The sequence below is a fragment of the Phragmites australis genome, chromosome 13 (genome assembly GCF_958298935.1).
Source record: "Phragmites australis chromosome 13, lpPhrAust1.1, whole genome shotgun sequence".
Classification (NCBI taxonomy): domain Eukaryota; kingdom Viridiplantae; phylum Streptophyta; class Magnoliopsida; order Poales; family Poaceae; genus Phragmites; species Phragmites australis.
Genome location: NC_084933.1, coordinates 20,246,981 through 20,271,632, shown reverse-complemented (window position 1 = coordinate 20,271,632; position 24,652 = coordinate 20,246,981). Strand labels below are relative to the sequence as shown.

At 48.3% G+C, this 24,652-nt stretch overlaps 4 protein-coding genes across 13 annotated transcripts; 2 read left to right on the top strand and 2 right to left on the bottom strand.

Moving 5' to 3' along the window:
- The first annotated feature begins 1,693 nt into the window (after window positions 1-1,693).
- LOC133888983 (pentatricopeptide repeat-containing protein At2g15630, mitochondrial-like) lies at window positions 1,694-4,786 on the top strand. 5 transcript variants are annotated; one of them, XM_062329411.1, is made up of 2 exons: window positions 1,694-3,150; window positions 3,240-3,412. In XM_062329411.1, the coding sequence occupies exons 1-2, from the start codon at window positions 1,824-1,826 to the stop codon at window positions 3,266-3,268; spliced, it is 1,356 nt and encodes a 451-aa protein (XP_062185395.1). In that variant the 5' UTR covers window positions 1,694-1,823; the 3' UTR covers window positions 3,269-3,412. The 5 variants fall into 5 exon arrangements, 4 of the variants coding, with proteins under 4 accessions (XP_062185395.1, XP_062185394.1, XP_062185393.1 ...); XM_062329410.1 differs by adding an exon at window positions 4,453-4,786 and having other exon boundaries at window positions 1,697-3,418; XM_062329409.1 differs by adding an exon at window positions 4,093-4,437 and having other exon boundaries at window positions 1,697-3,418.
- A 1,724-nt stretch (window positions 4,787-6,510) lies between these two features.
- On the bottom strand, window positions 6,511-9,409 carry LOC133887625 (BTB/POZ domain-containing protein At1g67900-like). The gene is made up of 4 exons (XM_062327573.1): window positions 8,876-9,409; window positions 8,726-8,795; window positions 7,353-8,546; window positions 6,511-7,262 (listed from the first exon to the last, which is right to left on the bottom strand). The coding sequence occupies exons 1-4, from the start codon at window positions 8,932-8,934 to the stop codon at window positions 6,726-6,728; spliced, it is 1,860 nt and encodes a 619-aa protein (XP_062183557.1). The 5' UTR covers window positions 8,935-9,409; the 3' UTR covers window positions 6,511-6,725.
- A 1,840-nt stretch (window positions 9,410-11,249) lies between these two features.
- LOC133889181 (protein JOKA2-like) lies at window positions 11,250-15,926 on the top strand. 6 transcript variants are annotated; one of them, XM_062329659.1, is made up of 8 exons: window positions 11,250-11,534; window positions 12,621-13,773; window positions 13,870-14,011; window positions 14,094-14,184; window positions 14,309-14,524; window positions 14,648-14,800; window positions 14,888-15,538; window positions 15,623-15,926. In XM_062329659.1, the coding sequence occupies exons 1-8, from the start codon at window positions 11,460-11,462 to the stop codon at window positions 15,722-15,724; spliced, it is 2,583 nt and encodes an 860-aa protein (XP_062185643.1). In that variant the 5' UTR covers window positions 11,250-11,459; the 3' UTR covers window positions 15,725-15,926. The 6 variants fall into 6 exon arrangements, with proteins under 6 accessions (XP_062185643.1, XP_062185640.1, XP_062185641.1 ...); XM_062329656.1 differs by having other exon boundaries at window positions 12,621-14,011; window positions 14,330-14,524; XM_062329657.1 differs by having other exon boundaries at window positions 12,621-14,011; window positions 14,888-15,521; window positions 15,639-15,926.
- A 545-nt stretch (window positions 15,927-16,471) lies between these two features.
- On the bottom strand, window positions 16,472-19,780 carry LOC133889183 (plant intracellular Ras-group-related LRR protein 3-like). Its single transcript, XM_062329661.1, has 3 exons — window positions 18,930-19,780; window positions 17,482-17,648; window positions 16,472-17,408 (listed from the first exon to the last, which is right to left on the bottom strand). The coding sequence occupies exons 1-3, from the start codon at window positions 19,629-19,631 to the stop codon at window positions 16,763-16,765; spliced, it is 1,515 nt and encodes a 504-aa protein (XP_062185645.1). The 5' UTR covers window positions 19,632-19,780; the 3' UTR covers window positions 16,472-16,762.
- Window positions 19,781-24,652: the final 4,872 nt, after the last annotated feature.

Genomic DNA, 24,652 nt, shown 5'->3' with positions numbered 1-24,652 from the left:
AAACTAGCTCGTGTCGCATAGACCGTTAATCAAATTAACATTTATCCCACCCGACTTGACAGCACAACTAAGCATTTCTACCCTTAACACCCAAACTACAACACCAGCGACAAGGATAATTATGGAAAGTACTAATAAACCCTAAACATGGGATTCATATTAACAAAGCATGCAATTAGAAAGTAAAAGACACTATTTTCTACAATAGTATCAATATGATCAAAGACACTTGCTTTCAGCAGCGGGTTGCTCAAACTCTTTAAAGATCTGGTCTTGCAGGTTCACATACTGCTCGTCTCCCATTATAATCGCACACACAAAAAATAAGGAAACACAACATCTAAGACCAGTACACCAAACACTAGCAAAACACTATAAAAAGCCTACTAATGGAAAGTACTCGCTGCTACGATTGCGTGAGCGTAAGAATCGCCTAAAACAGAGCTATAACAGTAAAATTATAAGGGTTCGAAGCTTTGGAGCCTTTCTGTAAAAGATAAAGGGCTAAATTGTAGAAACAGAAAATTCTAGGAATTTATTTTTAAAATTTCAGGGATCTATTTGTAATTATATAAAAGTTTAGGTGCTAAAAATAAAATAATAGGGGATGAGTAGGGCTTATTTGTGAAAATAGAAAAGTTTTAGTTACTAAATATAAAATACCTATTTTTAGAGAATAAGAGATTTATTTTTTTTTACTGAAAATCCTATTTATTGCGTTAACATGTTGACTGGGCTCACACAGATGACGTGGCTTGCCACATAGGACAAAAAAGTGACGTGGTGCTTATGTGGATGCTGATTGGGCCTATGGTCCCATGGACCGGCTGAGGTGGCATGATCACCCGTCCATGGTGGTGCAATTACACAAATGAAGGGGTATGCGATCTCAGCCTTCGATTTTAGATCGGACGGCTCTAGACGGTTGGGGGGTTTGGTGGGCGGCGACTTTTGGAGAGAGGCGGTGCCGCCGCGGGCATGGTCGACGACACTTGATCGAGCGCATCAGGGCACGGAACTCGATGGGATCTATGACAACAGAAAGAGGAGCGCGCGAGGATTCTCATCGAGGGGTTCTTGACGACCGGGAAAAGCTCGGGGATGGCGGGTGGCGGAGAACGACGACAGGGGTTGTCGACGAGCTTCAAGGACGGGGTTCTGATGTGGGAGATGCGAACTTGAGGTTTGAGGAAGCTGGTTGGCGGTCCTGCAATGCTGAAGAGGTGGTTAGCGGGCCTCGAGGTGCAGCGAGGAGTGCTGGTGACAGAGAGAAGGCGGCGAAGCTTACCGACGCTCGATGGGGAGACGGTTCCAACGATGGGGAGCGGAATTTGATGGTCGGAGAAGCTTCCACGTACTCTTGTGGAGCCGATGACGGCCTCAGGGGCGCTAGGGAGGGCTCGGCTGCGACGGATGGCGCGCGATGCCTCGGCGGGTTTGGTGATGGGGTGAGGGAGAAAGGAAGGGCGGCGGAGTGCTACGGAGGTCATTTTATAGCACGGAGAGGGAGCGGCCCGTTACGGAGACGTGGGGGTGTAGGTGCGAAGATGTGGATGGCGAAATTGGATGGCGCGGTTGTAGCGTGAGGGTGAGCACAGACATGGAAGGAGCGAAGGGAGGGGGTGACAGACAGATCCAACTTGTCAGAGGGGAATGTGCTGGACTGTCCGCGAGAAGACGGCCGCATGGATGCTTTGACGTTGAGTACCATGTCTTTTGAGTTCCTGTGTGTCTGCATGTGGGCCCGTCTTCTTGTTTGTCGAAGGTAGGGTTGCAGCATGCTTTGACGAAATCTCTCCCCTTGCCGAGTGACCTCCACCTCAATGGCGCCTCCCACCTCCCCCGCCGCGGTTGCGGCGGCCGCCCGCGCTGCGCCGACGCCAGCCGCAGCGCTCGCGCTCTTCAAGTCGGCGCTGTCTGCCGACCGGGCCCTCTGCCCGCTCGTCGTGCTCCCGCACCTCGCCGCCGCCCCGTCGCTGCCCCATCTCCTCCTCACCGCCTCCGCCGCCGCGCGCCCCCACGAAACCTCCCTCCGCCTCTACGCGAAGCTCAAGTTTCTCTCCGTGCCCATCCCAGTCGCCTCGCTCCACCCGCTCCTCTCCTCCCTCCCCTCCGCCCCGGCCTTCGTCCTCTTCGCCGACATCTTCCGCCTCCGCCTCCCGCTCTGCACCACCACCTTCAACATCATGCTCCGTCACCTCTGCGCCGCTGGAAAGCCCGTCCGCGCGCTCGAGCTGCTACGCCAGATGTCCCGCCCCAACGCCGTCACCTACAACACCGTCATCGCCGGGTTCTGTGCCCGCGGCCGCGTCCAGGCGGCGCTGGAGGTCATGCGGGAGATGCGGGAGCGCGGCGGCATGGCCCCCGACAAGTACACCTACGCCACGGTGATCTCGGGGTGGTGCAAGGTCGGTCGGGTCGAGAACGCAGCCAAGGTGTTCGACGAAATGCTGACAGAGGGAGAAGTGGAGCCAACTGCGGTGATGTACAACACGTTGATCGGGGGCTACTGTGATAGGGGCAAACTGGATGTGGCGCTGGAATACCGGGAGAAAATGGTAGAGAGGGGGGTCGCCATGACGGTTGCAACTTACAATTTACTTGTGCATGCATTGTTCATGGATGGACGTGCATCAGAGGCTTATGCGGTGCTTGAGGAGATGGAGGGGAAGGGGCTTTCCCCAGATGTGTTCACTTACAATATATTAATCAATGGATATTGCAAAGAGGGCAAAGAGGAGAAAGCACTGGACGTGTTTGAAGAGATGTCTCGGAAAGGGGTGCGTGCAACCGCGGTGACCTACACATCATTGATATATGCCCTGTCCAAGAAGGGGCTAGTTCAGGAGACAGATAGGTTGTTTGAGGAAGCTGTGACGACGGGCATCAGGCCTGACGTTGTCATGTACAATGCTCTGATCAACGGCCACTGTACATGTAGAGATATGGACAGGGCATTTGAGATCATAACAGAAATGGAGAAGAAGAGGATAACACCAGATGATGTGACATACAACACGCTGATGAGGGGGTTGTGCTTGCTGGGGCGTCTCGATGAAGCTCGTGGGCTCATTGATGAGATGACAAAGAGGGGTATCCAGCCAGACCTTGTCAGCTACAACACGCTGATCAGTGGCTACAGCATGAAGGGTAACATAAAGGATGCTTTTAAGGTTCGGGATGAGATGATGAACAAGGGGTTCAACCCAACGCTTTTGACATACAATGCACTGATACAGGGGCTGTGCAAGAATGGCCAGGGAGATGACGCTGAGAACCTGATGAAAGAGATGGTGGGGAATGGCATCACCCCTGATGACAGCACGTATATCTCACTGATCGAGGGACTTACCACGGAAGATGAGCGGATGGCTGCAGCAGATGCTGCAAAAGCATGATCCTGCTAGGAAGCAGATAGGTATGATCCGGACAGCATAAGCTCATAAATTCAAAATGCACCAAAGAGTTGTTTGCTCAATCTGCGCTGGTATGCAATAGCATTCTAATGCCATAGCATTTCCTGACAGAAACACAAACTGTTCATTTCACAATTAGCAGCATTGGCAATAAGGGCCAGGTGACACTGGCATTACGTGTGACCAGTGGCCCTTAACAGAGTTGTAGGCCTTTGTCAATGGTTCATCTTTTCGCAGTCGATCTGTGAAGAATACCTGTAACTTTTAGGGATGAAAAAAAAAAGGCATACTTGATATTTTGAAGACTTGCAACAACAGTAAGTGAAGACTGTACCTTTCAGTGTGGTTAGGTTGCAACTCAACTTATTTACTCTGTTGTCTCATTGTTATACCCTATGTTCATATCTTCTATCCATATGATAGAACGAACTTAGACAACTGTGTCTTGCTAGTTGCCACTAATCAGTTAAGCAAGGTGCATCTTAATGATCTGTCCTGTCCTACAAAGCTGTAGCCGGAGTAATTTTAATCACCCCAGCCATTTTACATGTTATTGACAGCATCACATTGTCTGCACTTTGTGTGGTCCTAAACCTCATTACTGTTTTAACTATAAACTGAAGTACTAGAATGAAAGGTTTCTACATAGAATTCTCTGATGCTTCTGATTTCTAAGGGGCTTGCTGGTGAGTTGGCTGCTGTCTGAGGTACTTTTGCATCCTTGCCGATTTGGACGTCTTGTTGTCATAGCCTATGTTCGTAACTGATGCATGCCATGGCTATTTAATAGTAACTACCCTGTCCCCTCTGAAGCGCAAAGCTACAGGCTGAAGTCTTTTGTTTTAGCTTATGTTTTCTGTGTAGAACTGCATAGCTGAGGTACTCATGTGCTTATTTAGACTGTACTGTCAAGTGCTTTTGTTCTGAAACCATAACAAATCGAATGGCTACATGTAAACAACGACAATTTGAGCTGTACTAAACTTTGTCATGCGCACAAATTGATAAGACACCTTGTTTTTTGCCCTGCATTCAGAGATTTCTACATCATTGGAATTCTAGGTAGCTTAGAAAAGGTGCAAAGGAGTGGTCCAGCAAACGTCCAGTCGTGTCATAGACTATCATGGCGAGATTTATCAAAAGCGTGCTTGTCCAAATGAGCGACGGTCACCATGCAATGGTGTGCTTAGACATGACTTGTGCTTAAGAGAGAAATGGGATAAGACTTGGTGGCGAGAAAAGCGGCTCATACCGGGGCGTCCACATCTACTGTTGCTAACTGCTGGTCAGCATTTTTAGGCTGGGATCACATCATGCACTCTGTTCTTTTCCCCTCCTGTTTGATCTACCAATTATGATGTCACTGCCTCTTTAATCTAATCTCTAGTTGCTACCTCAGATACTCAGATGTATATGCGTCCTTGGCCTTGTAAAGCTCGCTCTCTTATGGATCCTCGGCTTACTGTTACGTGTCTTTCTTGCTTCTTCCGCGCGCGGTGGCGCTTATCTGCCTATGCATTTGTCACACTTTTGCTTTTAGAGAATAGCCGGCGACGGCGTCGTTGTATCCATTATATATTGTGCTATTTGCTCGGATTTGTCATTGCGACTCACGTGCCACTGTGCGCAATGGAAGCGAAATCAAAGATGGATGAATCGGGCGCCGACGTGGAGGAGCAACAGCCGTTGTTGCTGCCTGTGGCGGCGGCAGGCGAGGAGCCGTCGTCCGGATGCGGTGGCTGCGAGGCGTACCCACGCGCCTCGCCCACGGCGACGCGGACGCTCGCGCTGGTGGTCCTGGTGACCGGCGCCACCTGAGGAGTACGTGCTCCTGGCCGTCTTCCGCATCGCAGCTGGCCAGCTTCTGCATCTTCACGTCGCTGCTGGCGCTGTGCGCGCTCCCGGAGGACGGTCGCGGCCGGCACGCGAGGTGGGCGAGGTGCTGCAGTGGTCTCTCGCCATGGCGCTCCCGACGAGCATGGCTTGCCGGGTGGTCCAGAGCGCCCCGGTCGCCGTCGGTGCCGCGCTGGTCGCGCTGGCCCTGGCCGTCGTCTTCGCCTGCCATGCCGAGCTCGTGCGCGCCCTGTGGCCTGTCCAGGGACCTCGCTGACACTGAGGGCTTCTTCAGAAGTTTGGACCGGCCGGCGGTCAGCCAGAGCCTGAGCTTCTTGAGCCATAGGCTTGTCCAGACTTTTATTGGGTCGATACGGTCGTATAAGCTGAAGGAGCATGATAGCACATAAAAATTCTCTTGATGCAAAAAAAAAAAAACACTCTGAGAGATAAATAGCAAATGCAGTTTTGGAGAAAAGCATCGGTGGCTAACGAGGCCACGTTCGTCATTCCATTGTTCAGGCTCTGATTGAGACAGTGATAGCCATTAGCCCAGCTGAAACGGTATCACACACCCATCGAGTTACTGACCGTCCACCTGTGCCAAGACATGACCAATCCTTGGGAGGAAAAGGGTTGGAGAAGGCCTTATTGATTGATGCTGTATAGCAATGATGCTACGACAGTGACGAGCAACAGAGCAAGAAGCCAAATGTTTTTTTTTTTTCTGATGGCCTGAGGATTGCCGATCTTATATTAAAAAGAATAAAAAGGGGGAGTAAACCAAAAAAAGCACCACGAAAACAAAGAGAGAGCATCACAGCCTCGCTGCCTGCCCTCACTGGAAACCTAACAGGAGCAGAAAACACAGCGGCTACTCCCGGCCTAATAAAGCAAAATCGAAAGCTAAACAACGCTTATCGATCTCCTCCTTAATTCGGTATGCCAACTGTGTAGCTCAACGTTGACAGTTTTTGAAAGTTCTCTAGTTATTTTCTTTCCAAATATTCCACTCAGAGTACTCGATTGCTCGTTGAAAGTTTTTGAAGCCAAATGTCTAGGTGCAAGTTTCCCCATGCTGATCTGCTCTTCTTTTTCCATCCTGAGATCACCCATGTACGCGCATATTTTACAAGAAGCTGTTGGTGTGTAGTATTCGATTCCCAATCAAGACATGGTTTTGTGTTTCGTCTGTTACACATGTCCATCTTAATTGTTGTATTCAGTGCTAATCCTAATTGTTAGTATTTTAGAAGCAAACTTAAACCAGGCAAATGTGCAGTTGTGCACCAGTATGATATATCAATGTTTTTTTGGGAAAAAATACGTAAGAGTCTCCAAGCAATCACCAATGCTCTGAGTATGGCATATCAAACTTACAACGTTCTTTCCACTTCTTTTGTACACATGCACAGCCGCCCTGACCATCTAGCTCGCCGGATCTGTTTGCCGCCGCGGTGCTGTCGTGCAGGTCTCTCAATGCCTCTCAGTGATGGCTCTGCTCGACGGCCACAGCCTGCTCAGCATCCATCTGGGCTTCCCTGTCGGGATCGCGCAGAACGCCCGGACACGCGACGACGCGCTCCGGACTAGCCGAGTGTGCGCCCTGTGCACGAACGCCTCGTCGTCCTCGTCCTCCTCCAGCTTCATCCTCAGCGTCGAGGTCCTCGACGCCGCGCGTTTCAGCCCCTCCACGCTCCAGTCATCTTCGCCAGGCGCGCTGGCGAGGCCTCGGAGCCTTTGCTCACCCTTGACCTCCACGCCGCCGGCCTCCATTCTTGACTTGGCTCGCAGCGCCTTGACGCCACCACCCAGCTGGTTGGCGACGCTGTTGGCCCCAGGGCCCGACAGCGCCGTGGCGCGTGCGTTCTCGAAGAAGAGCACCTGCACGATGACCCGGAGGGGTAGCAGCTCGTTCTGGGCGGCTTGCGTGGACGCCGTCTCGGAGAGCTTCCTGCAGTTGAGCACCCTGCACAGCTTTTTTCTCGAGCTCCTGTCCATCTCCGGATGCACCTGTTACGTAAATCAAACCAAGAACAGTAATGAATCAACATTAAACTGGACTTAACGTGAACTAAAATGGTCTTCTTTGATTTTGCATACTCTGAGATAAGTGTCGACGGCTCGATAAAGATCGTCGTGCTCGGGGCGGGCGCAGTCCGGCACGGCCTCGGCAATGGCGATCAGCTTGTCCAGCGGCAGGTTGGGATCCTTGGTCACCTCTATCAAGAATCCATCGACCAGCCTCCCAATCCGGACCATCGCGCCGTGCGACACTGGTGCCGACGTAGACCGGCGCGCTCCGTCGAACTCTACGCTCTCGACCGACCGCGACCGCCGGTGCGTTCCCGCGCGCGCTGGGCTAGCCTCGGGGATCCCAGCCGCTGCCGCTTGCCGCAGCGCGAACTCGTCAAGTATGCCCATCACCGCGTCCACATCGTACAGCGTCTCGCTAATGGACGTCGCGGGGACCGACGGTATCAGGAGGTCGCTCACGTTGGCGTCTTCCAGCTGCAGCGCCACCCTCCTCGTGAGCTCTGCCTTGGACGCGGGACAGGCGCCCAGGATGTTCGCCGCCTTGAGAAGCTTCAACAAGAAGCTGCAGGAGACAGCGTTCCTCTCGGCCGGGAGCAGGCTCACAATCTTCTCGACCAGAAGGCCGTTGTTCTTGGTGATCAGCTCGACGTTGCCCGCGCCGTCGTCGGGTTGCTCCACAGGGTACCCATTCTTGACACCGTTCGGCAGCCACCGTCGCACGTAGGCCTTGAGCGCGTCGCCCACGGCTCTCCCGTGGACGGTGCCAGCCGCCTTCACGGCCACCATGACGCGCCAGAAGAGGTCGACGCCGAGCTGGGAGACGTCACGCGCCCACCACGGCGACGAGGAGCTGGCTGGATTCACGGTGTCCGAGGCACTGCTTCTGGGGTCCGTGATGATCGCCGCGACGGCATCCACGCACCGGGACGTGATGCCGAACTCCTCGCAGGCCGTGGCGTAGCGGCCGGTGGAGCGGAGCACGGTGAGCGCGTCCTTCCAGCGGCGAAGGAGGCACGAGGCGAGGAAGGCGTCGAGCTTGGCGGCAAGGTTGCCGCGGTCGGCAGCCTCCGTCATGCCGAGGTGCCCCGCCGCGCAGCGCACGGCCACGACGTTGTGCGCGCCGATCGTGAAGGTGATGCCGTAGCAGAACTTGGCGCAGGCCTCGAACGCCTCCGCGCCACCCGGGAAGTCCGGCAGCTCGACGGCGCCAGACTCCGCGCATAGAGCTTGTAGACGCAGGGATTTGGAAAGCAGAGGAAACTATCGCGTTCAGCAGCGCACGGCCAAAAAACAAGGATCAGACTTGTTCAGAATCAAAAGTCTCAAGAAACCCCCAAAAATGCCTATAACAATTAAATGTCTTGATGAATTCATGCATAACTAAAGCAGCAATTCAGTTCTTGCAAAAGACAAGGCGGAAGAATTAAATTTGCATCTACCTTGTGGAGACGAAACAGGCAGTGATCCACCTGGATTTGCAGGTCTGTGGTCACCTCCGTGTGGACAGACCTGGAATCAACGAGCCACAGCAATCCGTGAACACAAGCAAACATCCAACGAGACGGAACGAATTGGTAGGCAGTAACTACCTGACGGGCCCGGAGGTGAAGAAGGTGTCCGGCCGAGTGCCGAGTTTCATGAGCTTCATAGCGGACAAGGATTCAGACGGGATCGAAGCTACAAGTCCACTGCGCGTGCCTAACTGTGTGGGATCTGGACGTGATCTTTGATGGCTAGCTATATCCTGCGCATGGCTGAATAGATGACACGGTTAGGGAAGGATGGGACAGAACCCAAACGCGCGGATGGGGCTGCTGGGAATCGGATGCAAGGGTCCAAAATTACAGTTCGAATTGTCACCAGTTTGGTCGCGCGGCCAGCCAGGGAACTACGCTTCCCTGCGGTTGTTCACGCGAGTGGTGGGCTGCTGGCCGGCTGGTTTTGGCGTTTGGTGGGCTGCGAAGTGCGTCTCAGCAAAGGTTTCTCCCCTGCTGTGCCACACCAGATCAGATCACTATCCCTTCTGTGTGGCAACTTGAGAGAAGCTCAGAGAAGTAGCTAGTTGGAGGTCAGAGATGATTTTACTCGTCAGCGAGTTGGACTTTTAGCAGAAACGGATGAACTTGTGAAGCTGGATCAAATTTAAGAACGTTCAGAAATTGAGGATTTTTCAGACTTTTGAGTGGATTTGGGTTATCTGCATGCAGATGCAGAACAAGTTCGTTGAGTATTGAGTCGGATCCAACTCATGTAACGGGGCAGTGTGTGATGAACTACCATTTTTAAACAGGAGACACCTTTGGCTCCACTGCTTGTCTGTAATTGATGAAGGATACAATAAGGAAATCAGCTGTGGTCCAGACGGGAGGGAAAAGTTCAAACCTATCATCGGCACCCAAAGGGATGTATCGGTTGTTTGTTACCGGCATTATCTGAGGGTAGATGATGACGTGATGCTCATCATCGCAAAGGCCATGGAATACACAGCTTTATTTCATTGATTCCACTTCTCATTTTCCTTTTTCTGCTCCAAGTATTATTTATGTCGGTCCCAGAGAGGCCTCCAAATCATCATGTCACAACGCTTTTCTCCATCTACGTGTTCAGTAATCTAGGAAAAGAAAATCCTCACACGCTCACAAGACGGGCCTATATACCCTTTAATCGGGGAGCATTCCGTAATGATTTTTTTAGACGTCCATAATGATTAACCTTCCAATGTAGTACAAAACCTCAGAAACAAAGGTGCCGATACATAAAGACGTTTGTGGAGTTACGGTCACGGGCTATGATTTCGTTAGCTGATGCTTCTGCCGTGCCCACCCCACCACAAGGCCCACGGGCTATGATTTCGTTAGCTGGTGCTTCTGCCGTGCCCACCCCACCACAAGGCCCACGGGGCCTTTGGGTACTGCGCGCGGCTGCGTCCACGCAGGGCCGGGAAGCGCAAGATGCGGGGGTGGGTGCGAGCGGACGTGCGGCAAAGGGCCGGCAGGTACGTGGCCCAGACGTCCATCTCCGCATGGGACGCCGCGCAGTAGCCGATGGGCTATGACCCGTGCGCGCGGCTGTGCGGGTCGCAGCCTCGCAGGGGACCTCAGGGGCCGTCGGGTCGTGCAGTAGTGACGCGCGGCGGGGCGCGGGGCGCCTGCGCAGCTACGCGCGGACGCGGCCAGGTGCTGCCGGGTGGTGAGACTGCGCATGGAAGCAAATTCTATTCGATATTTTATCGAAATTTATTTTTATAAAATTTTGATCATGCTGTACTTTTTTAATTTAACGGTTAACACATAAACTTAGAGAAAAGAAGACACGTAACATATAAAAAAATATTTTTATAAAATTAGATCTTATAAAATTTCGTTTCGAATCTCAAGGCCAAAAAAAGAGACATGACCGTTGCTCTGGTCCTGCTAACCCGACTCCCGGTCTCAGGGCGCTTAGCTCGCATCGCACGGCAGGAAGGAAACGCATCAACGCTAGTGCGCAAGGTAAAAATCTACGGCCGCTCTACCGCCAAAAGATATCGCATTCTCTCCCAGATAAACAGGGACGGGACAAAAATGACACAGCATGGCCCACAGGTCATAGACATGACTATGGGTGATCCCCTCCAGGAAGCGAAGCTGCACAGGTCATAGCCTTGCGTTCTTGCTCCCCAAGATGGTAGCAGATACACTGACACGAACCAATATAGTAGTAGTATCCTTCCTCGCAAAAATAAGCCATATTTTATTCCAATCCCTATCCGATTCACCGACTGACTCGCGGGCCCCACAAAGGGGATACGTACAAATAAACTAGCATCCTCAACCCCAGAAAAACTTCAAACTCACAACACACCACCACCCATCCTAATGGCAAGCACCGAGCCTCTCACCGACAGGTGGGCCCCACTAGTGGCCAGGACCTGGGCGTGATATCTCAGAAAATTCCGCGAAAAAAGACGAAAATTTACTTCGCCCCCCGTTCTTCTCGCGTAAGGAAACGGAAGCGCTCGATAAAAGGGGAGTCTTCAGCGGCGAGGCCTCGTCCCCTTCTCGTTCCGTTCGCCAGCCACCACCCCTACCTCCCCCCTCTGATCGAGTGATCATCCAAGGTTTCCTCCCTCGAGGCGAGGGTTCGGGTCGCCTGTGCTGCCGCCGCGTCCACCGCGGGGGGAGTCGTGCCGCGATGTCTGCCCTTTGGGCCGCGCCGCGGTTCCACGGCCTCGAGAAGCGCGACGACGCGTGGAATCTCGTCGTCAAGGTGAGGTTCCGGTTTCCTCCCGCCGCGGTGTTTGTAGTTCCGTGCTCTGATGTTCGGTCGGTGAGGGAAGAAGGGGAATGCCGGGGGTTTGCGCGTGTAGGGTTTGGCGGTTCGTCGTGTAAAGGATGGGTTTTTTTTTTTTTGGTTCGGTAGATTGTGGAGCGATCTAGTCAGTTATCGTAGTAATATTGTTTTTCAACCAAGTTTTCTTTTGTCGCGAGATGGTTGTGGTTACTGAGATGGGGGATTTTCCCCACTTGGTTAGAGATGAAGGTGCGTAATGGGGAGGATGATCAGACGAAATTTTGTGTCACCTCTGCTCTTATAAAACAGAGATTTTACATCCCTGTGGGTGTGTACAAGATCTGATTGGTTTGATCTTGATTGCGTTAAGAAAAGAGGGTGGAATATTTTTTTATGCTCTCTGGCCGATTGTGTACTAGTAAGTTTTTTTTTGGGATTTGATGGTAGATAAGTTCAATCTACTGCCTGCCGCACTGTAGCTCGAATGTTTGCAAGGGTTTCTGTTGGAGTATTGTTTTATTGCATTTGACTGGAGGATGGAGAGATCTTGCGCCTTTGTGTGCTTCCCATTCTCACTTGCATGTTCGAGTAAGAACTTTGTATTTTGGTTAGAGGCATCTTGCTCCCTTTTGGAGCTCCCCATCTTTGTTATGTTTAGTATAAAATTGGACAGTTTATTTTTACTAATTGCAACCGGTAAGCTTGTAGTTGTTCGTAATTGATCAATATGGTGACAGTTCTTCCTTAATGGTGCGATGACCGATGGTTAAAAGCAGGAGATTTGCTTCTCTTATTTTGAGTTTTGGTCATCTGGTGTTCTTATCGACTTCACGCATTTAGATTTGATGGTACGAGGGGAATGTAGCACGATATTGGGTATTTTTGGTTTTTCTACACTAAGTTATTAGCATGTGGATAGTGAATCAACCCTACCCTCAAACTACACCCCACCAGCTTACATATTTTCCTGCCCCAAAAAGACTAATTAAATCAAATGTGCCACCAGGTGTTAGTTCATTATTGTTTTTGTAAATTCTTAGGATAGTTTCTACTTATTTTCAGGTCAAATACGGTGACACCCTGAAACGTTTCAATGCTTGTGTGAATGGTCCATACTTTGATCATGATCTGGCTGCCCTTCGGTTGAAGATTGCAAGTGCCTTTAAGTTCAGTCCTGATGTTGAATTCATTCTCACTTATACTGACGAGGATAGAGATGTGGTCATGCTGGATGATGATAATGATCTACGTGATGCTGCTATTAATCAGAAATTGAACCCTCTTAGGATTAATGTTCAGTTGAAGAGCAGCAAGGTTGGGGTACCTCGGACAAAACAGCAGGCCTCGAATTCCAGATCTCTGAGGTCCACGGCTCTCGAAGATCAACTAGCTCAGGTGAAATCAGCTATTGATGATGCCTTGAAGTTTGTACCAGAGCAAGTCCCCGCTATCCTTGCAAAACTGTCCCATGACTTGCGCTCTAGAGCTGCATCATCAGCACCATCATTGGCCGAGTTGCTGGACCGTTTTGCTAAACTGATGATACCAAGTAGCAACGTGCAGCCTTCTAGTGGCCCTGCTGATGGCTCATCTCGCTCCTCTTGTGGTGGACCACAAACATCGGGAAATTCTAAGATTAAGCATGACTCTGCACCTATGATAGGTTCAGCTTCAGAGCCCTCGGACATGCAAAATTCTGAGACATCTAAAGCACTTGGTCTTAAGAGTGTGCTATTTGAGAACCCCGTTTCTAAAATTGAACAAGCACCACTATATCCTCCCATTGAGGATTCACTGATTTTTACTAGTTCAGGTGGAAGGAAATCTGATTGCAAAGGAAGTGCTGATACTGAGATTAAGAGAAAATTTGATGCGCACAGTAAGGGTAAATCTGTCACATTCTCCGTGCCACCAGTTTCTATCACATCTCATGTTGCTCCTACCCAACGATATGTTCCTGCTCAATCTTTGGGTGAAAACACATTGAGATATGCACGAAACCCTGCCTATATGACCTATGGATCCAATGGAAAGGTCAGTGGTGATATGCCGTCGATATGCCCTCGTCCACCAGCATTGTACCCTTCTCCACCAGCAGTGCACCCTTACCATATGAACTTTGGGGCAAAGGGATTAATTAATGGTGATTTGTGCTCGACTTTTCCCCCTCCACCCAACATCTATGAACCATTCAAGTTGAACACACCATCAGTTGGTACGTATTTCCCTTACCCAGAAGGCATCTACTCTTCTGGGAGTTCGCACAGAGATGATATGCCCTCATCACTCAGTAATTATGTGCCTAATCCAGAAGGCTTGAACTCTTTTGGGAGTTCATACGGAGATCTTAGTGCCAATTATGGGAGCATCCCACAACACGCACTGCATAGATGGATACAATGTGATGGCTGTGGGGTGACGCCTATTGTTGGGCCTCGCTACAAGTCTAATGTGTAAGTTCTTGAGTTTATTTAATACTAGGTGTAAACATAATTTTCTGTTTTTCATCCTGACATGCTTTCTTCTTGCTGACAGTAAAGAAGACTATGATTTGTGCGGTGCCTGTTTTTCTCACATGGGCAATGAGTCTGAATATACCAGATTAGACATGCCAGCTTCAAAAAATGTAAGTTTGAGGGGCACTAATAAGTTGGCATATGACTTTTTCCCTAATCCTAATCATGATTAGATAGTACCTGTGCAATAGTAAGAGTGATAGGATTCCAACTTACATTGCTTGACCCTTTCAGAACTGGACGATCCTTGGGCAGATTCCACCGGTGAAGCCTGACTGTCACTTCATCAAGGATGTTACTGTCCCTGATGGTACACCAATGGCACCGTCAACTCCCTTTACCAAGATTTGGCGCATGCAGAACAGTGGGGCTACCATGTGGCCGTTTGGTACCCAGCTTATCTGGGTTGGCGGGGATCAATTTTCATGCCAGAGTTCAGTTAAATTAGCGGTTTGTACTACCTACATATTTAGAGTATATGTTAAACTGCTAATTTATGGTTCAGCGTATGATGGGATGTGATTTTGTTATGCACTGAACTTCATAAAAGTCTCGCTTTGATGTGCTGTGCAGATTTCATTGAATAGGGGGCTTCCTGTGGGCCAAGTGACTGATGTCGCTGTTGATTTTCTTGCCCCTGCGAAGCCTGGTAGGTACATATCTTACTGGAGATTGGCATTACCCTCAGGTCAGAAATTTGGTCAGCAAGTTTGGGTTCTTATTCAGGTTGTTACAATACCCTTGTCTGCTTTTGTTCTTGTCTCCTTGATACTTCTATTTATCTGGTCATTTGCATGCAAAATTTGTGTGCAGGTGGAGCAGCCTATTCAAACCAGTAGTAGCAAACAGGCTGCTGCAATAAACTTGAACCTGGCCCTAGAAGCCAACAGTGCAAAACTGAAGCCTTCCATCATTGATATGAACAGTGATCCCATAGTGCCTTTCTTTGGATACTCTGAAAAATTGAAGCCTTTCAGCATCAATATAAACACTGATACCACAGTGCCTAACTTTGAATACCGTTTTCGTGAATCCATCAAACCCAAGGAATCTGAGCCTGCTCCTAGTGTTATGCCCTCTGTCCCAACAGCAGTTCAACCAGTGCAGATCCCCATCACTGATGCATCCGCCTTGTCTGCTGGAGCTGCATTGGCTTCGGTACCTGCTGGTGTGCCTGCAACTGATGCTATGTCTGCTCCTGTTAGTGTGCCTGCGCCTGCAACTGCTCCTGTTAGTGTGCCTGCGCCTGCAACTGCTCCTATTAGTGTGCCTGCTGCACCTTCTAATGAAATCATCAACCACACGGAGGAGAAACTGCTGAGTGAGCTGGAGCATATGGGCTTCATGCAGGCTGACCTGAACAAGGAGATACTCCGGCAGAATAAGTACGACCTGGAGCAGTCTGTTGTTGATCTATGTGGCTTCAATGAGTGGGATCCACTCCTTGGCGAGCTCTCCGAACTGGTAAGCAACATCACATTGTATTTCATCCTACGTTGCCACCTCTGTTAAAACCTTCTGAACCTGGGCGTCTCTGATTGCCTTTAGGGTTTTGATGATGCAGAGATGAACAAGGCGGTGGTTGAGAGTGACGACGAACGCATCAAGCTACTGGCCACTGATCTCTCTTCCAGTGCGAAGGACCAGTGATGGATGACCTTGCGCTCGGCTGTCAGCAGTACCTAGTAACCTAGATGTAGATAAGTAGTATGCTTGAATAAGTCGAAGAAGTAATGCAGTATGCCTGAACCTTACTGGGTGTGGCGTTACATTGCCGGTTAATGATCGCCGGCGCACTGCGTATGCTATTACTATGGTGATATGGTCTATCTATTATATTTGTGTTCCTATTTGTCGTTGCAGTTTCTTTCAGTTTGATGGTCGATGTGCCCTTCTCGTGTATGTGATATCTATAGTTTGTGCTGTAGCTGTTCCATTACCGTACCGTACCAGCACAGTATCATCGTATCACCACCCACAGAGAATACTTCTTTCCTGAGTCTTGACACGGAGTGATCTATTTGTATGATAACACAAGCAGAAAAAGGCTCGGCTTGGAAATTGCTTACATGTTAAATTAATGTGAATTGGTTTATAATGAATGGAAGTCGTTAAATGAAAAAATGTTTCTGAAAAGGGAGATGGATGTTATACTTCACAAATTTCAGACGAAGCGCATTCAGCTACTTCAAAAAAACGTTTCTAATAGTAACGATCGGCTGGATAGCTGCTTAAGAAACGTTTCCGCTCTATTCAAAAAGAAAAGAAAAAATAACATGCCCAGGACGAAGCCAAGGACGACGAAAGAGGGAGTAAGAAAAGTTCGTCAGAATTCACAGCAAAGAAACAAACGAAGGCAACGAAAAACGATCGCTGTACGAGCAACGCACAAGCGCAAACGTAACCCCTTTCGGGGACAAATTGAAACCAACGAATACAGACCATATTTGTAGCAAGAATTCCAAATAACTGAATACAAGTTGATCTCTTCACAATGGTCATCTTGAGTGCACTCTCAAGTCCTATTCAGTTTCCGCACTATTATTCAACAAAGTAACAACTGAATAAAGAGTGTATTGCCTGACTCACTAGGAACACAAAATGATTTTCCTTGTCAAGATTTGGTAAAACTTAGTTGTATGTACATGAGGCGCACAAGCAAACACCAGGCAAATGAAGTTTCAGGAATCAGAACTGCTGGTCCAGGTATGCATCTTTCTCCGACTTGTCATTCCCACTGAGGTACCCTACAAGGCTCCCAGAAACGTCCGAGACCCAGGAGACGCTGCGCGCGAGCCAAGCTTTGGGAGTTGATGTTGCTTGTGGGGTTTCCGCTGCGATGCGCTTCTGCTCTTCCTCGAGCAAGATGTCCTGCCACCTCTTTGACATGTACTCTTTCACTGCGTCTACGCCTTTGTTCACAATGTCCATTGGCGGCACGGACAGGGGATTCTGCTCTAGGTTAAGCTTCTCCAGTTTATCCAGCCGACCAAAAGTGTCAGGAAGAGCATGGATCTGGTTGTTGCTCAGTTCAAGCTCACGCAGATTCAGCAGGTCACCAAATGAAGCGGGGAGCTCCTTCAAGTCACTAAAGTTGCTGCTAAGGTTGAGAATTTCAAGACTGCTAAGTTTCCCGAAGGCAGATGGAAGACCGCATAGTTCATTGAAATGGGCATCCAGCAGGTATAGTGACGTCATCTCGCAGACAGATGATGGAAAAGACCGCAGTTTGTTCATGTGGACCCAGAGTTTTCGTAGATTTACAAGCTCATAGCCAATATTTGTTGGAAGATAAATGAGCCCGTTGTAGCTTGCATCAAGCTCAACCAGTGACCTGGAGTTAAAATAATTACTCACTTGAACAGTGTAACTTACACAAGAACAAGACTCAAAGTGGTGTCACCTACCTGCACTTTGAGATGGTATCTGGCAGTGCCCTCAGCCTATTACTTGACACGTTCAGAATCTTCAGATTAGATAGCAATCCAATGGAATCAGGAAGAGAAACCAAAGCATTAGAAGTGAGACGAAGCTCTTCAAGATGATCAAGTCCTCCTATAGCATCTGGGATAACCTAGAATCACATCGAAATTCATTAATTAAGCAGGGGACAAAACCAAAACAGAAACAATTTAATAATTTGTTGTTGAGGAATTACAGCATCATGAAACACACAGAGAGTTTATGGGTTAAGACTTAAGAAAGATGATGAACAACTAATAGCTAACATGTGTTTGTCTATTATTTAATGAATACATGTCAATAAAATATCATACAAACCATACATACATATACACAAGCAATATGGGAAAGTAAAAGGTAAAAACGGAACTGAAGTTATTTCTCCAAACTAGATTATAATTACTAAATTTCTAGCCTAAACAAAATATCCACAGATCTTATGTTAAATCATGCAAAGCTACAAAAAGGCACGGATCCACTTATGTAACTGCATAAGCAAACAAAGAATACTCCAGCAGTCTATCCTCCTACCAGTCTACATTCTATTTTACAATAATTTACATACCCAGCAATGAACGAAAAACATACATATTTAGCTATTCTAACCCCAAAAGTTAAACAGCTTTGCTAATTTTCAATAGCCTAAAAATTTCTTATCTCTCAATCACCTAATACTACAATCAAGTAGCTCAAAATTGCAATATTATGTCAGTTGTTGGACGTTGATCTAATGGTTTGAAAAAGTGACTGAAACGTAGCAAATTTTCAGTCGCTTGAAAATTAAGCACTACCTATTCTACTCCTGAATCTCAATACTCGTGCATGAATAGCCTAATTTACATATCAAATCAAGACTAGAGATGGCAATGGGGCCCCAAAACCCGGCGGGTAATTACTCTATTAGGGGCTAACATGAAAATTAAACAGTTTATGAAAATTAATAAGCCAGTTCAGTCTTGATGCTTGGAATCAACAACATGCAAGTAGCAGCTCCTTCCATCACTAAATCATAGAATTCCATCCATCCTTACATAGATCACCAAATAATAGCAAACTGCAAAGTGGAAGTAAACCTTCATACACGGCCCTATAACAATAGCAATTAGGCATATCCACATATCACGCAAAAATCAATATTGCTAGTTCCTTAAGGAAAACCAGTGCCCAAACAATTCCCATAAGCCATCTCATAATTCAGTTCAGTTCATCCATTTGCAGGCCCAAACAGTACAATATTACAAACAATTTCATAAAAAATGTGCATCCACAACAAATACCCCAAAACAAGCTTTTCATGGCTCGTTTACACGTACGCATAAGCTACAGTGGTATAGGGCTCTAAACAAGCAGATCTAAACAAACATAAATTCGAGTCATACGTTTAGTTCGTTACCTCGAGCTGGTTGCGCGAGACGTCGAGCACGCGGAGCCCCTGGATCCTCCCGAACGCCTCAGGCAGTTGCCCCAGCTGCCGATCCACGAGGCGCACGCTCTCCACCGGCCTCCCCTCCTCGGCCTCCTTCAGCACCGCCACCACCTCCTCCTGCAGCGCCGCGTCCCCCGCAGCCGCCGGCGCATAACCCTCCCCCTTCCCCTCCGCCGCAGCCTCATCGTCCAGGTCCGTCCCCTGCATCGCCGACCGGTACACCCGTTCGAGCCTCCCCTCGGCATCCTGCAGCAAGGCCTCGTATGCGTCGTGGGTCTCCTCGAGCCGCACCACCGCGCGGCACCCCTCGAGGTCGGCCTCGGGGATCTGCATGTCCCCCGCCTCGGCCGCCGCGACGATGGAGCGGGAGGTGTCGACGAGCTCGTGGTCCGGGCGCGGGCCGAGCACCTGGAGCGCGGAGCGCGCGGCGGAGACGTCGGCGACGGCGCGGGTCATGGCGCGGAGCACGGACGGGTGGCGCAGCCCCGGCATGCGCTCGACGAGCTCGAACTCCCCCGCGGAGGACGGCGTCCGCGGGGACGGCGTGTGCACGGGCGGCTGCTCGATGTCGAATTCGGAGGAGGGGGAGGAGGGTTTGGGCTTGGAGAGGGTGGGGATGCGGGAGAGCACGTAGGAGAGGATGGGGTGGGTCTGCGGCGCTGGATCCATGGCGGGATCGGGAATAGGAGGAGATCGGAGTGGGAGGGGACGAGATGGATGAGGGAGGCAGGGGGCGGAGGAGTGGAAGTTATTTTTATGGTGCGGTGGTTTTGGGAAAGAGAAGACGACGACGAGGAGAGGCCGGCAGATTCGCGGGGTAGTTTTCCGGACCCAGACTCCAGAGTCCAAAATCGGATCGGGTACCATTGAAAAGTCTACTTTTTCACGTTACTATCCATATTTTAATATAAATATCAATTTAAATATTCTCAAATACAAATATAAATTTATAGCCAAATAAATACTCTATTCAGTTATATGCGAATATCCTACAACTTTAACGATAAATTATAAAATAATAAATTTATTTGACTTGAGCACGATGATAGTTCAACATAAGAAACATTATTTTTAATGGATTGATCATCTGCCTTAAGTCAAAGAGCTGTTTTTAATATAATATCATGACTTTAAATGATTTTAGACCGTTAGATAGGAGACGAAAGAGTCAGATTTATCTCTACATTATATATGGTATAATACCAAAAAATAAAATAATATGTAGGATTGATAAAACAAAATAAAATAATATGTAAGATACAACAATATAACTTTATGTTACTCATTTGCATATATCCATATTTATATCTGTACGTCAATCCGATACGAATTTTCCTTATCACATTTATATTTGATCAAATATGAATATCAGATAATATGGATATTTATTATCTATTTTTCACCCTAGTCCCAGGTGCACGAGCAGAGTTTGAATGATTTATCTCCAATTCAAGGTCAAAGTCCGCAAAATACCAGCTGAGTTCGAATGATTTGTTTCCAAGACAAGGTCAAATGAGCTTTTCATGTCACTCTGGAAGCCTCCAAGTTTGCGATTGAGGGCTTGTTCGCCAAGTCAGCCTCAAGGCCTCCAAATTTAAGATTCGTTTAGGGCCTGCTTAGTTTGCACTCAAACCCAACCTAGCTAAAATTCAGTATTCATTCGGCGTCGCCAAAATTTAGCATTTGTTCGGTGTTGTCGAAACTCAGCAAGGCCATGCCGCCCATAGTGAATACTTAGCGTGATGTAGCAGTTGATGCTTGATCCCAGCCGTTAAGAATGACCACAGGAAATCACGCTCTTCCGAATCAGTCAGGTGGTGCGGGCCAAACAGACAAATAGCTCTAGCGATGAGGTTTCTGGCGCCGTCCCGCGCGACCGAACACCACGGCAGCACGAGCCTCCCCATGCCGCCCATGCGTCACCCTACACGACCCACCGTGCGTTGCCGGCGCGCCGGCCCAACCGCTCCACCACGCACCGCGCTGCAGCCGCGAAGCCTTCTTAACATGACGTCGTTACAGACAAGAGGACATACGCCATCTTATGTCTATATGATACGCTCCTTTTTCTATCTCATGTTTATAGAGACGGATCTATCTTATATTTATAGGATGTACATAAGATATTGATTAAATTTTTGTTTTTTAAGGATTCGTCATATGTAACGGCTTACGTAGCACTCTGTTATTTTTTTCTGCGTCTGTCACTGTTATGCTTTAATAACAGTTTCGGAAGAAAAAGTGGCACTCGTTACATGTATTTCTTTTCTCGCTTCTATTTCTCACTTTTCCTGTTAAATATCGAACGAAAAGTTCAATGAGAGGTGACAGGAACCGGAAGAAAGTAAAGCTGCCACGGGTTCGCTGGAAGACGAGAACAAAGTGAAAGTGCCGGCTCCTCCAGCTTGGACGGCACCCCCAAGCCTGACACGGCCGAGGCTATCTCTTTCCCGGCCGCTTCAAGCACCTCCCTGGCCCTGTGAGCCAGCTTCTCGCAGACGTTCCTGGCGATCCTCTTCTGGAACTTGCTGTTCTTGAGCCACTCGATGCCGACCAAGTACCTCGCACCGGCTGCAGCTGCTCGGCGCCTCCGACGCGACGCTCTGCACGTTGTACCTCAAACGGACCTGAACAAACACGTACAGTTCAGGCGAGTCCCGTCACTGTCTAAACACTCACCGCCTAGCTAAACAAAGGCCGCGACGAGCAGTTGAAATGAAAAAAGAAAAAGAAAAAATTGTACCCGGAAGTAGTCGCCGAAGGGGACGTTGTGGAGCGTCACCGCCTCGTGTATGGCCCACCGCCGCCGTCCTCCGCCGGAAACTTGAGCTGGGTGCTGACCACCTCGCCGCCGAAGATGGACATGTACCGGTCGAACTTGTAGCTGACATGCCTCTCCACGACGCCCGGCCTCGCGTGCTCCCACGGGGTCGCGGAGTAGTCGAGGCACCCGACCCGGCTCATTGTTCTCGTCACCAGGCCCCCCCGTCGAACACCCCCATGAGCAGATCAGCCTGCGACAGCGGACAAAGGGAGAAGCATCCAGGGTTCAGGCTTTCAGAAGCATACAGAGGCGTACTGACAACTAAATTCTATTGTGTTCTTGTCTTGTTTAGGTGGCGCAGTGACGTTAGTGAAAAACAATGGTTGTCCTATAGCCTGAGGAGAATTTCTCAGACTGATATACAAAGGTGCAGCAATGAACAAGCATGAATGGAGCTTATGTAAGAACAATTAGAAGCAACTGTGCTGGGATCTGATATTTCTACGTCGTTTAAAATTGATTTTAGAGTTTCCTATGGTGCAACACTTTCCCCCTAATACTACCAGCTTTGAGTCCCCTCTATCAAATGAGTTTTGTTTTTGGTTCTGTTTGTGGTGTTCGTACTTGTTTTTCGAGTTGTGTGTATCTTGGTGGTGCAAAGCTTAGGAGTGAACTCTTATACGGTTTTATCTTCTTATTATAAAAATAAAAGATAATAAAGCTTTCTTTATGGAAAAAACACTTCTCCCGAAATAACGAAATGATGGGATTGTGAATCCTGGACAAGTGGATTCTAAGCGGTTCTCGGGTAAACTTTGTCGAGCTTTAGACCCTTACCAAAAGTGAAGTAGAAAATATATCTATAGCATGCTTGCAGTTTATATAAAATAGACTTATTTTGCAATTCATCGGACATATTTGTGCTACTTTTGTTGTATATAAAGACAATGTTGCATGCGACCTTATAGACTAACGGGCTAGCCAAATCAATTGGTGTAGATAACTTATCCAACCCTATCAGCAAAAGAGGGAATAAGCACAGGGATCTCACATCAATTGGATATTCCAAGGTATACTCCTTTGAGAGAGGCACATCTCCAATGCTCAACACAGCATGTACATCATCAAGATCGACGGAGCTCACATCTTCTTCATCTTCTTCCAGTTTGGCCCTCTGTTCAATGGCTGACGATTTCATTTTCCATAGACCAATCATTGTCCTATATCAAAAAATAGATAGACTTTTCTATCAGCGAGATTCTTCTTATGTTAACAGACACGGCTGAAACATTTAGATTCCAACCGGCTAGCCTTGCTAAACGATGCAAAAGAGCGGAACTGAAATTTCAACCTCTCTTCGTTATCTTGGGACTTAGCACCGCTCTTGGCATCGAATCCCCGGCCGCTCTTCAAAATAAACAGCAGTGATGGGGTGCCTACCGTTGTGAAAGATGGCTGTAATACTTCAATTTCCTCCACATCTTCCCACAGAAAGAAGAATTTGGTTTTGTGTCCAAACAAATTTGCATAGAAACCAACTATTCTGGCCAACACAAACAGCCTTGCCTGCAGCAGCAGCAGCCAATTACAAGTGAATACACACCTACACAAACATGACTTGCAAATTGTAGTGGTCCAAACAGCAAAGGGTGGTAGCTATAACATGATATTGCAATTCATATGCTAACTGCGAATCCATATTTCTAGAAAAAGTATCTCGAGTGCTGCAATTGAATTTTTAACCTAACATAATTGTAGCAGTAATTACAGCCTTTTACAACTAGCAATTCTAAACAACTTACCTGCAAAGGTAACTTCCTTTTCAAGGAGCCAACACATTGTTCTTCCCCTTGCATGCAGGATATCGCAAGCGGAAGAACTTTGTGGCTCGGCTAAAGGTCGATGATCAGGTCCTGACTTCTCAGGAAGACAAGGAACGGGCAGTATGGACTTTTTATAATGATCTGCTTGGTTCACCGCACCACCGGCATCGTACCTTAAACTTACAATCCTTTCATACTGCAACATTTGATCTGGGTGAATTGGACATACCATTCAATGAAGCAGAAGTGCGGGAGACCATAAAGCGGATGCCGCCTGACAAAGCTCCAGGCCCCAACGGGTTCATGGGCAGATTCTTCAAGGAGTGTAGGTCGGTGATCAAGGAGGACATCATGTCGGCACTGCATGCGTTGCACAATGGTGATGGTAGGAAGCTACATCTTCTAAAACTCCACTTTCTTAGCGTTGATCCCTAAGTCGTCGAACGCTGAACATGTGCAGGATTTCCAGCCAATAAGCTTGGTTCATAGCTTTGCAAAGCTGATCATCAAACTTTTGGCTAACCACCTTGCGCCTAGACTGCCATCGTTGGTTTCTGTGAACCAAAGTGCCATCATCAAGGTTCGTTGTATCCACGACAATTTCCTCCTTGTTCAGCAGATGGGTAGGTTTCTTCACAATCAAAGGAAGCCTCAGATTCTTAAGCTTGACATTACGAAGGCGTTTGTGTGAGTAACCGTCCAAATAGTATTCTAATTAATCATTAAGTTGATCATTTCTATAATCACGGTTGCAATGGTGAACCAAAATACCATTTCGGTAGTCCTGGTATGTGTTTTGTGATCAAGATCGGAACACACGCCTTCCCAACATAGGTCATCACAACAAAGCTTAAGAAAGAACAAGTAATTAAAATATATAAATGTCATTAAGTCATTACATTGCTATAAACATTTACAGGACATCACGCAGTGGAAAACAAAATCTATTGACAACAAAAGGTGGGTGGAACCATTGCCCGGAGGCACCACCCAAAAATTCACCACTCGAGTAGTTTGCACTACTCATGCATGCCACCTACATCAGCGGGCATGAAGTAACCAAACACTAGCTCCTCCTCGACTGCAGAATCTGAAAGAGCAGT